This window comes from Bison bison, unplaced genomic scaffold (assembly GCF_000754665.1).
Source record: "Bison bison bison isolate TAMUID 2011002044 unplaced genomic scaffold, Bison_UMD1.0 scf7180017864038, whole genome shotgun sequence".
NCBI lineage: Eukaryota > Metazoa > Chordata > Mammalia > Artiodactyla > Bovidae > Bison > Bison bison.
Genome location: NW_011494610.1, coordinates 275,317 through 288,162, shown reverse-complemented (window position 1 = coordinate 288,162; position 12,846 = coordinate 275,317). Strand labels below are relative to the sequence as shown.

Below are 12,846 nucleotides of genomic sequence, written 5' to 3'. Positions count from 1 at the left end.
CCCACAACTTCAGTCCGACTCTGCCACCGGCCGGAAAGTGGCCCCGTGACGTCATTGGAGCGCGCCGCCCTCAGGCTCCGGAAGCGCGACGCGGCGAGCGGCGGGGTTGCCAGGGAAACCGAACCGCTGGTTCCCGTCCGGTTGCGGCTGCTTAGAGGCGTTGCGCGTCGGGTGGCCTGTCTCCCTCTCGGGGGCGGCCTCGCTTCGGGTGTGACTGGGGGTGTTCAATCAAGGGTCGTTCTCTGGCCGGGCCAAGGCCCGTGGAGAAGTGCAGGGCGGGAGGAAGGGAGCAGGTTTCCACGGGCTGGAGCTGGGGAGAGGTGGGGAGCGTTTGGTATAGGGGCGTCTGCGGTTGTCTTTGGAAAACTAGATTTTAATATGCCCGGCACTCAGCTCCCAGAATTGGATGGGCCTCATGCGAGGACCCCAAAACCCAACAAGAGGGGGAGGGGGTCTGGCCCATGGCATCCTAAACACTCACTCAGCGGTCCCTCCAGGCCTTTATCCCGGGGGTTGCCTCTTGGCTTCGGAAGGCATCTAATGAAGATCCTGGGCTTCTCTCCCCAGATGGTTGATTCTGGGATAGGTTGAGGATGCAGGGGTTTCACAGCTGTGGAGTTCCCCAGACCCCCTTTTGCTCTGCATTAGAGGTAAGACATCCCTGAATAGAATTGGATCTTCTTTTACCAGGTCATAATACGGGGTAGTAGAAGGTGCATGAGTTTTGCAGTTAGAATGATCTGAGTTCAAATTCATTATGATATGATGATAAAGAACACTGACTATGGAATTGGACTGCTTACCTTTGTTCTGGGCTTCCCAAGTGGCTCAGTGGTTAAAGAATCCTCCTGCAACACAGGAGATGCAGGAGACTTCCGTTCGATCCCTGGGTCAGAAGATTCCCTGGAGAAGGGAATGGCAACCCACTCCTGGTATTCTTGCCTTCGGAATCCCGTGGACAGAGGAGCCTGGTGGGCTACAGTCCATAGAGTTAGAAAGACTCAGACACTGCAAAAAGTCAGACACGATTGAAGCAACTGAGCATGCACACACACACACCTTTATTCTACTACTTATTAGCTGTGACCTACATTTCTTTCTTTGATTCAGTTTCCCTGTCTGTAGAATGGGGATAATAGTACTTAACTCATAGGGTTGCAGTGAAATTAAGTGAGTTAACTTATGTAAAGTACTTAGACCCTTGGCAGTAATAAACCTTCAAACAATGCTATCTGTCATTACTGTTATTAAATTCCAGCAGCCACCACTTACTAGCTTAATGACCTTGGGCAGTTCTTTCTCTAAAAAAAGAATCAGTTTTCTTACTTTTGCAAGTTAATTGTGAGAAATAAAATATGTAAAGCACATGTTAGATCAACAAATGTTCATTTATCAGCCTTAAAATAATAAGGTGACTTTCTGGCAACAAACTCCTAGGCCCTATTGAGGTTTTTAACCTTGTGCCTTGAATGTCCCCTGCCCTTTAGCCTTGTTAGACTAAGCAATGCCAGTGGACACAGGTATCATGGTTGATCAAAGGGGACAGATAAAGAAAAATAAAAAGAAATATAGGAAGAAGAGATAAAGAAAAGAAGTGTGTATGGCCTAGGTTATTACTTGAGTCAGCAACTGTTCTTTTGGGTTTTGTCAACTGGCCTTCATATAGGCCACAAATGTCCGATATATGGGCCGGAGGGACCAAGATATAGGTTTTTGGTGCATTTATGTTAGTTCTGAAGAAATTCAAGCACTACTTTTCTATAGTTTTTGACTAGTTTGTGTGCAGTTGGTTCTAGTCTCTGCTTTCTAGGTTGCAATGATGGACAGGAGCCACAGTGCATTTTATTAGTGTTGGTTCTTTCCTTCCGTGGTGTCGTTAGTCCTTTCCTCTCTCATTTCAGCTGTAGCCATGTCCCTGAGAAACCCTCTGGGGCTCTCTTTGATCCAGTGTCTATCCCTCTGTTTCCCCAGCTCCCCCTAGATTCCTCATCATTGTCCCTTGTACAGAGTTTGATCATTCTGATCACATGTGTCTTTTGGTAGCACCAGGAATGTTCCACACACCAGCAACCAATCACTTTTCTTCTTCTTGTCAGGAGAAGACATCCTTGGGAATTATTGCGAAAGGGAAGGATCTGGGGCTGGGCTTAGGCCAGTCCCCTTGCCTTGCCCTTCCCTCGGTTGATCTTCTGGGCAAGATGTACATGTCTGGCCGGATTGGAGTTTTCGTCTCAGCTCTCAGCATCCTCGTCATGTTGAGCTGCCTCTTCCTCCTGAAGACAGTAGTGGCTCTTGGGTCTGTGGCATCCAGGCTGACTGTAGGAGAGCCTGGTGAGTTACCCTTTGGGACCCCTGACTAAGAGTAACTGAAAATAACTAGAGAAGTAATCACCCCTTGCCTCCCCCCAGAGTGAGGGTCCTCATTTGGGGAGATGATGGTCTCCTCTGTAGGACAGACCTGGATGGATCAATTCTGGGAGCAGCCAGGATAGGTCTTCCTGGCTTTCTCTGTCCTCTCTGGACAAGGAGATAACATTTCCAGTCTGGCTTACTAGAGGTTCTGGCTTTGCCCAACCTTTCTCTCTTTCTGCAGAATGGCTGGTCCTTGAGTGGTGCTGGGTGTGTGTTGGTGGATGGTGGGGGTGTGGGAGGAGGGGAAAGTGATTGCAGAAATATTTCAGATAAGAATTTGGGAGAGGCTGCTACTGCTGCTAAACCGCTTCAGTCATGTCTGACTCTGTGCGACCCCATAGACGGCAGCCCACCAGGCTCCCCTGTCCCTGGGATTCTCCAGGCAAGAACACTGGAGTGGGTTGCCATTTCCTTCTCCAATGCATGAAAGTGAAAAGTGAAAGTGAAGTCACTCTGTCGTGTCCGACTCTTAGTGCCCCATGGACTGCAGCCTACCAGGCTCCTCCGTCCATGGGATCTTCCAGGCAAGAGTACTGGAGTGGAGTGCCAGAGAGGCTAAAGGTCCCCAAAGTGCATTTGACTTCCATTCCCCATTTCTTGAGGCCTTATCTCAGGTGATCTCTTTTGCAGTGAAAGAAGAAAAATACCCTCCTGATAAGAACCTGTGCCAAGAGCCATACCAGGGGGATGAATCCTGTCTGGCTAGGCAGATGCACTGCAGTGCATGCTGTAGTTGGCTCTGCTGAGGAGGCATCCCTAAGGATGTCTCGAGAGGCGAAATCCATGTCTCCTTTCCGATCTTGCCTCTGGGCTACGTAGACCCAGCCAGCTTCTTGTCTTCAAGGTTGGCTCTTGGAATCTAGCTCATCTAGAGCACCTCTTCCCCACCCCCACGCCCCTTTTTTTTTTGGTGGGGGAGCTGTCTCTTCTTTAATCACTAGAGTCCCCACTTCTTTGCTTTCTGTCAGGAAAGAACAGACCATTGATTATCTGTGATTCTTTTACTTGGAACTCAGGGTTCTTGTGAAGGCTGACTTGCCAGCCAAATCTCCCCATGTAGCAGGTCCCTTCCCTCTACCCAGTAGGATTGTCTGCACCTCAGTTTGGCAGCTCCCTTGGGCAGCGTGCCCATAAAAGAGAATAGAGGGTTGTACTCGTTGCCAGGACTCTTGAGGCCCTGTCTGGAACCAGGGCTGGACATCTGTCTCCCACGGGTCACTCCCTGGCAGCTTGTTGGGCCTGGTACAGTCTTCCCCATGTTTGAAGGTGATGACTGAATTATAGGGGCTGAGGGTGAGGCTGGCAGCCCAGCCGGGCACCTCAGTGAGCTGCTCTGGGCCCTGGCCAGCCCAGTTGGGGCTGCTTCTTTCCTGGGAGCTCAGCAGGTTAGAACAGTGATTTCTCTGCAGATCTCCCGGAGCCCACTGGCTGCGTGGGGTTCCTCGTCTGGTGGGAAGTGATATTGGCCACGGAGTTATTAGTTAAGTGCTTTTCTACAGTTCCAGTCCTAGAGCAGGGCTGGCCCACTCACCCAATGGGACTTGTTGCTACACCCGATGACCGGCACTGGGAGCTCTTCTTTCTGGGCTGTGAACAACTTCCGCTCTCATTAAGCCCTGATTCGCCAGAGGCTTCCTGTGCTGTCTGTTTGGTAAGGTAGAGGCACATCAGAGTTCCTGAGGGCCCAGGCTGGACCCTGGAGCTGCTCTCCTGAGGCAGTTAGGGTTTGAACATGGGTAAGAAGCCTGGCTCCTCTGTGGCCTCTTTTTATCATCCTTAAAATGGAGGTAAGCATATTTATCTCTTATCAGGGCTTCCCTGATGGCTCAGCAGGTAAGAATCTGCCTGCAGTGCAGGAGACACAGGAGATCCCTGGGTCAGAAAGATCCCGTGGAGGAGGAAATGGCAACTTGCTGCAGTATTCTTGCCTAGAGAATCCCATGGGCAGAGGAGCCTGGTGGACTCCAAAGAGTTGCAAAGACTCTGAAATGACCGATGGACTAAACACGTGCATGCAAGGACATTTATCGAATAGGGTGATAAGGTAGTGTCCATTCCCACTGCTGTAACAGAATAGCACAGACTGGGTGGCTTACAAACTACAGACATTTATTTCTCACAATTCTGGAAACGGGGACATCCGAGATCAAGGTGCCAGATCAAGTGTCTGGTGAGGGCCTGCTTCCTGGTTTGTAGACTGCTCTCTTTTTGCTGTGACCTCATCTGACAGAAGACCAATAAGGGCCACTAGCCCTTATAAGGGCTCCAGTCTCTTGACCTGATCACTTCCCAAAGACCCCACTTCCAAATACCCTCACTTTGGGTATTTAGTTTCAACATAAGAATTTTCGGAGAGTACAAGTATTCAGTCTATCCCATGTAGTTGATGCTGATGCTAAGTCGCTTCAGTCGTGTTCAACTCTGTGCGACCCCATAGACGGCAGCCCACCAGGCTCCCCCGTCCCTGGGATTTTCCAGGCAAGAACACTGAAGTGGGTTGCCATTTCCTTCTCCAGTGCACGAAAGTGAAAAGTGAAAGTGAAGTCGCTCAGTGGTGTCCGACTCTTAGTGCCCCATGGACTGCAGCCTACCAGGCTCCTCTGTCCATGGGATTTTCCAGGCAAAAGTACTGGAGTGGGTTGCCATTGCCTTCTCCAATCATGTAGTTGAGAAGAAATGTATATAAGAAGCTTGTACAAAACCTGCCAAATAATGCCCAAGAGCTTATAGAGTTATGCCCAGCACCTTGCTGATCAGATTTCCTCCCACATCTCTTGACGTCTGGCCTGTGTATTTCACTTGCTTGCTTATAAATGGATTCAGTACACACTGAGTCGGTCTATACTACCTGGCATTTGGGCATCCAGGGGTGAGCAGAGCAGTCACGGTCCTTGGTCTCGTGGAGCTCAGCCCCTGATGTGAGACATAGGAAATAATCATAAGCGGACAATAATAAGCACCAGTCATGCTGGTGCTATGAAAGGAAAGAAAAGCGAGGGAAAGAGGAGGTATCATTTTATGTTGGAGAATGAGAAGAAGCATCTGGCTGTTGGGTGCAATGCTAGGAAGAGGGAACTTCGGGGGCAAAGCCTGTAGGGTGGGGCCGGGCTTGCTCTTTTCAGGAGGTGAAAGGTCATTGTTTCCACTGTTTCCCCATCTGTTTCCCATGAAGTGATGGCACCAGATGCCATGATCTTTGTTTCCTGAATGTTGACCTTTAAGCCAACCTTTTCAGTCTTCTCTTTCACTTTCATCAAGAGGCTTTTGAGTTCCTTTTCACTTTCTGCCATAAGGGTGGTGTCATCTGCATATATAAGATTATTGATATTTCTCCTGGCAATGTTGATTCCAGCTTGTGCTTCTTCCAGCCCAGCATTTCTCATGATGTACTCTGCATATAGGTTAAATAAGCAGGGTGACAGTATACAGCCTTGACATACTCCTCTTCTTATTTGGAACCAGTCTGTTGTTCCATGTCCAGTTCTAACTGTTGCTTCCTGACCTGCATATAGGTTTCTCAAGAGGCAGGTCAGGTGGTCTGGTATTCCCATCTCTTTCAGAATTTTCCACAGTTTATTGTGATCCACACAGACAAAGGCTTTGGCATAGTCAATAAAGCAGAAATAGATGTTTTTCTGGAACTTTGTTGCTTTTGCGATGATCCAGCGGATGTTGGCAATTTTATCTCTGGTTCCTCTGCTTTTTCTAAAACCAGGGGAAACAATGGAAACAGTGTCAGACTTTATTTTTGGGGGCTCCAAAATCACTGCAGATGGTGACTGCAGCCATGAAATTAAAAGACGCTTACTCCTTGGAAGGAAAGTTATGACCAACCTAGATACAGAGACATTACTTTGCCAACAAAGGTCCATCTAGTCAAGGCTGTGGTTTTTCCTGTGGTCATGTATGGATGTGAGAGTTGGACTGTGAAGAAAGCTGAGTGCCGAAGAATTGATGCTTTTGAACTGTGGTGTTGGAGAAGACTCTTGAGAGTCCCTTGGACTGCAAGGAGATCCAACCCAGTCCATTCTAAAGGAGATAAGCCCTGGGATTTCTTTGGAAGGAATGATGCTAAAGCTGAAACTCCAATACTTTGGCCACCTCATGCAAAGAGTTGACTCATTGGAAAAGACTCTGATGCTGGGAGGGATTGGGGGCAGGAGGAAAAGGGGATGACAGAGGATGAGATGGCTGGATGGCATCACCGACTCGATGGACGTGAGTTTGAGTGAACTCTGGGAGTTGGTGATGGACAGGGAGGCCTGGTGTGCCTCAGTTCCTGGGGTCACAAAGAGTCGGACATGACTGAGCGACTGAACTGAACTGAAGGTCAGTGTGGTTGGAGACGAGAGACGGGGGAGGAGGGTGTTTCCGGTTCAGGTCTGGGCTTTCGGGGAACCTCCAGGGCCTCTGTCTAAGGCTTTATTGTAAGTGCAATGGGAGGCCTTTAAAGCAGGAGAGACCTGGTTGGGTTTTCATTTTAAAAAGACCTCTCTGCTGGTGTGTGAAGCATGGATGAGGAAAATGTAGAAGGTGGTAGGCCAGTTGAGAGGCCACTGTGTCAGGCTGGGCAAGGGGGTGCCATGGCTCAGACCAGGGTGGTGACAGTACAGACCTGGGAAAGTGGCAGACTCAAAGTACATTTTTTTGGGGAAAAAAAAAAGTTTATTTACTATTTTTGGCCGTGCTGGGTCTTTGTTGCTGCGTGTGGGCTTTCTCTAGTTGTGGCAAGGGGGAGCCACTCTCTAGTTGCGGCACTCGGGCTTGTCTTGTTGCGAAGCACCGGCTCATGGCAAGCAGGCTTCAGCAGTTGCAGCAGAGGGGCTCAGCAGTTGCGGTTCACTGGCTTAGTTGCCCCAGAGCATGTGAGATCTTCCCGGACCAGGGATTGAACCCGTGTCCACTGTATTGGCGGGCAGGTTCTTAACCAGTGGACCACCAGGGAAGTCCCTGAAATACTTCTGAAGTTGGAGCTGACAGGCCTGGTTAGCAGATGTGGGTGATGAGGAAGAGGAGGTGTCAAGAAGAATGCTGAGTGGCTGGCTGGAGCCTTTGGGTGATGGTCGTACTCTTTGCTGAGAAGGGGATAACTTTGAGAGGAGAAGGTTTTGGAGCAAAGATTCAGATAATGGCCTTAATGTTGTCCCCTTTGGCTCCCTTAATGTTGTCCCAGAGGCTTCCCTGGTAGCTCAGACGGTAAAGAATCTACCTGCAATGTAGGAGACCCAGGTTCAATGCCTGGGTTGGGAAGATCCCCTGGAAAAAAGGATGGCAACTCATTCCAGTATTCTTGCCTGGAGAATTCCATGGACAGAGGAGCCTGGTGCACTGCAGTATGTGGGGTCACCAAGAGTTGGACACGACTGTCTATATTAGGTCCCTTATGGTCCCCCTCCCACTGCGTGAAGGCTGGCCCCTCCTGAGCCCCTGTGAGCCTCCGTTTTCTTATTAGGACATACGCATTATGTCCTTTTGTATGGATCGAGGGTGTGGGCTCCATGTGTGTTTGGGCCCCCCTTTCCTGAAACCTCCATGCTGTTTGTACAGCTGAGAGAGTTAACACAGCGGGTCTAACGTTAACATTCCCAGAAAGGCCTGCTCACAAGATTGGCCTTGGCTGGCTTCTGAGAATTTGGATTTTTGAGAGTTCCTGCCACCCTAACTATTAAGAGTGGTATGGGCTAGGCAGAGAGTGCCGTGTGACCAGCCCCCAGGAAAAATCTTAAATCTCCAGTGGGTTCCCTGGTAGAATACCACTTCATACATGTTGTCACAGTTTCATGCCAGAAGAATAAAGACCATCCTGTGCGACTTTCCTGGAGAGGGCTCCTGGAAGCTTGCGCCTGGTTTCCTCTGGACTTCTCGTCACACGCCTCTTCTCGTTGATGGGTTTTGCTTTGCATTTTTCTGCTGTGTGAATCATGGCCATATGTACACCTGTATGCTGAGTCCCGGTGAATCACCGAAACTAGGAGTGGTTGCGGGGGCTCCAGACACACACTAGTTTATTTGTAAGTTTTCCTAACCCTTAAAGCTGTCTACTAGTTTTGGCAGAACTGAGCTGAGTCTTAGTGCTTGTTGATTTGTTTTTAGGTGATCCTTGCAGAGTGTAGGGGATTGTAATCATGTGGGTTAAAGGGCACTGGACCTAGTGCCAAAGCTGCGGGTTTGGGGCCCAGTTCTGGGACCACTGACTTCAGCCAGTTTCTCCCCCTTCTGGATGTCTATCTGTCTATATACATGAGAAGAAAGGAGTAAGTTTGAGGACTCAGGGCCCTTCTTGGCTTAAGAAGTTTTGACATGTCACTTTCCGCCAGCAGCTGGCGTCTTTCCCTAGTGGAGGGTTGGAGCTGAGGCAGCAGTGGAGACTCAGTGAGTGAGTGTGTCTGGGCTTCAGCTTTGTATCCTGCCTTTCTGCTGATAGCTTGGGATCTTGGGATTGGGCATATCCGGAGGCTAGATTGACCACCCCTATTCTGGCTGTCATTCGTATTTCTCACCTTGATTCCTGCTAAGATAACTGAGGTGACTAGAAACCATGTGATAGGAGGAACTGAGCTCCCTAGCCTGGCAAAGCTGAGACAGAGAAAGGCAGAGGATGTCTGCAAAGGTGACACAAGCTGTGATCTTACCGGGTGTCTGGGGGCAGGTAAAGGACCGATGGGGAAACAGATTTCAGTTGAGTGTAAAGAAGACTTTCTTCTCCTTAAGGCTGTCTAGCTTAAATATAAGGATGGCTGGCTGTAGTCAGGCTTGGAGTTAGTAAGGCTTCCTTAATTCCAGCTCTCCAAGCTGAGGATGGGGGATCATTTGGCAGGGATTCAGGCATCAGATAGGGTGTTGGACTGGGTGGCCCTGCTGGGCACTGGTCCGAAGGGATATATTCTGAGCCTCAAGGCTTCAGCCTATCCTCCAAGGGTCCCTTTGTTGCTTCTGATAGTTGATAAATCCCCAGGGAACTCAAGGAAGTCTGGCCTGGGAGACAGTAGGGCTTTGGTGTCTGTTCCTGGTCCTGGGGATGAAAGCAGGGGAAGCCGGGTGCTCCTGGCATTGGTTACTTCAGAGTCGTGAGTGTGCGCTCAGTCGCTAAGTCGTGTCCGACTCTTTGCGACCTCATGGACTGTAGCCTCCCAGGTTCCTCTGTCTGTGGGATTCTCCAGGCAAGAATACTGGAGTGTGTTGCCATTTCCTCCTCCAGGGATCTTCCCGGCCCAGGAATCGAACCCGCATCTCCTCTGTCTCCTGCATTGGCAGGTGGGTTCTTTACCGCTGAGCCACCTGGGAAGCTACTTCAGAGTCAGGCCCAGCATAATGGTTTAATCTGGGAAGTTTGAGATTCTAGACCTCCACTCTCTATGGTACAAGGTATAATTTGGTGAGATGTTTATGTTGCTGGGTTTTTTCTCTATCGGGGAGATTATTTTATGCTCAGTCTTCTCAGCCTTGGGGATAAAAGGGTTTGTTCCTTGTTAGAGGGATTTTAGTGTTTGTCAAACAAGTGGGAGGTGTGGGGAGAGACATGTGGTGATGAACAATGATCTTATTTTCTGAATAAAAAAATCAAGACACATAGTTGTAATACGGAATGACATGAAATAGGGGCTATTTAGAAAATCTAAGGATGCTAGGTTATCATACCTTGGATTGTCCAGCTGTATGAGGTTTCCCAGGTGGCTCAGTGGCAAAGAATCTGCCTGCCAATGCAGGAGATGCAGGAGACTGGAGTTTGATCTCTGGGTGGGGAAGATCCCCTGGAGGAGGAAAGGGCAACCTGCTCCAGTATTCTTGCCTGGAGAATATCACAGACAGAGAAGCCTGGAGGACTGCAGTCCATAGGGTCGCAAAGAGTCAGACACAGCGGAGCGGCCGAGCACATGTTCAGCTGCACGCGTTCTCTTGGAGTCTAGCACGTGCTTTTTCCATCATGTCAGACTTCCCGGAACCAGCTGTGTCCAGTCGTATGTATATGTTCTTTCTCGGAGGCACTGGGCCAGTCCTGTCTTGGTTTTCTACAAAGCCTTGAATGGCCTGTATTTTCCCTCCATTTAAAAAACTGGAACACCGAGAGGAGTGAGTCACGGTGAGTGGGTATGGTTTGGATGTGACTTCTTGGGTGTGCCTGCCCTGTGGAGCTGGCCCGTTGCCCACCTGTCTTAGGGATGGTGTAGTAGAAAGAGTGCTTCAGTACAGACCGAGAGGCTGGGTTTCGTCCTGCTTTGGCGCTGACTCACTCTGCGGTTCTGGGCCAACAGCTTCTCTTCTCTGAGTTTCATTGTCTGTCTAGAGGCCGTGAACGTGTCCCCTGGAGAAGGGCATGGCGACCCCTCCAGTATTCTTGCCTAGAGAATCCCATAGACAGAGAGCCTGGTGGGCTACAGTCCATAGGGTCGCAAAGAGTCAGACATGACTGAAGCCACTGAGCACACACGCATGCACACACGCTGCTTCCGTCATACTTGCTGGGGTCTTGTCGGTCAAAGCAAGTCACCCAGTCCAGCCCAGAGATGATAGGAAGGGGGCTCCCCTGGGCATGAGTTCAGCAGCCAGCAGTGCTGATGTCAACCACAGGAAGCAAGGAGGGAGGACGAGTATGGGGCGGCAACTAGTGAGTTTGCCACAACTTGTTAGACCTCAACCGCGCTTTTCAAGCTGAATCTGGATATCAACTTTGTATTTTGTGGCCAGCATTAAAAAAGAGAAGAAATAGAATAAGAAGTATCAGCATTGAATATTCATGAATGCACATAAATATACACACTTTAAGCATAAATATTTATGAAATACAAACAGGAAACAATGGAAAATGTATCGTTTTCCATTACATCTCTTTTTGTACATTTTGTACTGGAGTCCCGATAAAAATAACTGGCAACACTGGGCTGGGGTATCTCTGAGCCCCAGTGTTCTGATTCTGTGGCAGAGTTTGGCGGTGAATGTCCGGCCGACCCCCTTCCATGTGAAGAGCTGTGTGACGGGGACACGTCCTGTCCCCAGGGACATAAGTGCTGCAGCACCGGCTGTGGCCATGCCTGCTTCGGAGACATTAAGGGAGGTATGTCAGCTCTTTGGGGAAGAAATCCTTGGGTGCTCCTGGGCTCCCAGAGCTGGTTAGGGAGGGAGCCATCTGTGATCATCTTCTCTTTCTGTTTGTGGGAGGAAGTCAAAATCCTTATCCTTCCAGTCCTCATACCCTGCCCCCCTTCAAGCCAAAGCAATCCTCCTCCTGGATCAAGGGGCCCATGTATGGCAGGGGGTGGGAAGTAGGAAGCCCAAACACCAGGGTTGAGGGTGGTGGTGTGGGAGCCTTACTTCTGCACCCCGCCCAGGCCCACCCCAAACCTACAGTGATATCAAGTCCTGAAGTGGAAAAAGAAAAAAGTGAGTGTTTGTTGCTCAGTCATATTTGACTCTGCGACCCCATGGACTGTAGCCCGCCAGGCTCCTCCATCCATGAAATTCTCCAGGCAAGAGTACTGGAGTGGGTAACCTGTCCCTTCTCCAGGGGAGCTTTCCCAACCCAGGGATCAAACCCAGGTCTCCCGCGTTGCAGGCAGATTCTTTACCATCTGAGCCACCAGCGAGGTACCTCTAGGGAACTCCTTGTGAAATACCATTTGGAAATTAATCCAGGTGCTCTCTTGGGGCCCTGCGGGGGCTCAGATCCTCTAGCTTCAAGGTGTCCCAGCCAGATGTTTGATTAAGATCTAGTCAGAATCAGGGGTGGAGTCATCTGAGCCTCTGTGTCTAAGTCCCAGGTGGGATCCCACCTGGAGTCACTGGAACCGACCGTCCTGTCTCTATACCTTTGCCTGCTTATCCGCCAGGGTGGGACGGTGACTGTCCAGAAGTCTTAGTGGGGCTGTGCATTGTCAACTGCATGGTCGATGAGAACTGCCAGGCTGGGGAGAAGTGCTGCAAGTCAGGCTGTGGCCGCTTCTGTGTCCCACCCAGTCCCATCACCCCAGCCGGCCCCGAACCCCACCTGGACCATTAGGTCTGACCCTGAGTTAGGTGAGTACAGTCCCTCGTTATCAGTAACAGTGGTCTTCACTGCCATGTACAAAACACCGACTTAGATGCTGAGTGGGAACTCCAGAAGGGCAAGGCAGTATTTGCCCTGGAGAGTCTAGTTAGATTCTGTTTCACAGGTCAGGACTCTTGTATAGGCCGTATGGGCATACAGGTGATCAGAGTAAGTGTGGTTCCTTGGGAAGGTCCTTCTCCTAGAAGTAGGATTTGATCCGGGCCCTGAAGGCTAGGCTAGATGTGACCCAGCAAGGAGAACAGAGAACAAGCTGGACACCAGGGTGGCCTGGTGACCAAAGACACAGAGGGTGGATTGTGTGTGACACATTTGGGAAACGGATGGGAGTGATATGAGAGAGTGGGTAAGGGACCAGGCAGGCTGTGTTTACAACAGGAAATATAAGGTTG

At 50.0% G+C, this 12,846-nt stretch overlaps 2 protein-coding genes across 2 annotated transcripts in view; one reads left to right on the top strand and one right to left on the bottom strand.

Annotated features, from left to right (window-relative positions):
• DNTTIP1 (deoxynucleotidyltransferase, terminal, interacting protein 1) overlaps positions 1–58 on the bottom strand; it is a 22,207-nt gene extending 22,149 nt beyond the window's left edge. Inside the window, exon 1 of the mRNA XM_010835024.1 lies at positions 6–58. The gene's annotated coding sequence lies outside the window, so the exon portion shown is untranslated. The remainder of the gene's footprint in view (positions 1–5) is intronic.
• A 32-nt stretch (positions 59–90) lies between these two features.
• Positions 91–12,846, top strand: part of WFDC3 (WAP four-disulfide core domain 3) — a 13,589-nt gene continuing 833 nt past the window's right edge. The window contains exons 1-5 of the mRNA XM_010835022.1: positions 91–210; positions 568–650; positions 2,097–2,331; positions 11,333–11,464; positions 12,237–12,423. Of these exons, the coding sequence (XP_010833324.1) occupies positions 594–650; positions 2,097–2,331; positions 11,333–11,464; positions 12,237–12,406 (594 nt within the window). The 5' untranslated portion in view covers positions 91–210; positions 568–593 and the 3' untranslated portion in view covers positions 12,407–12,423. The remainder of the gene's footprint in view (positions 211–567; positions 651–2,096; positions 2,332–11,332; positions 11,465–12,236; positions 12,424–12,846) is intronic.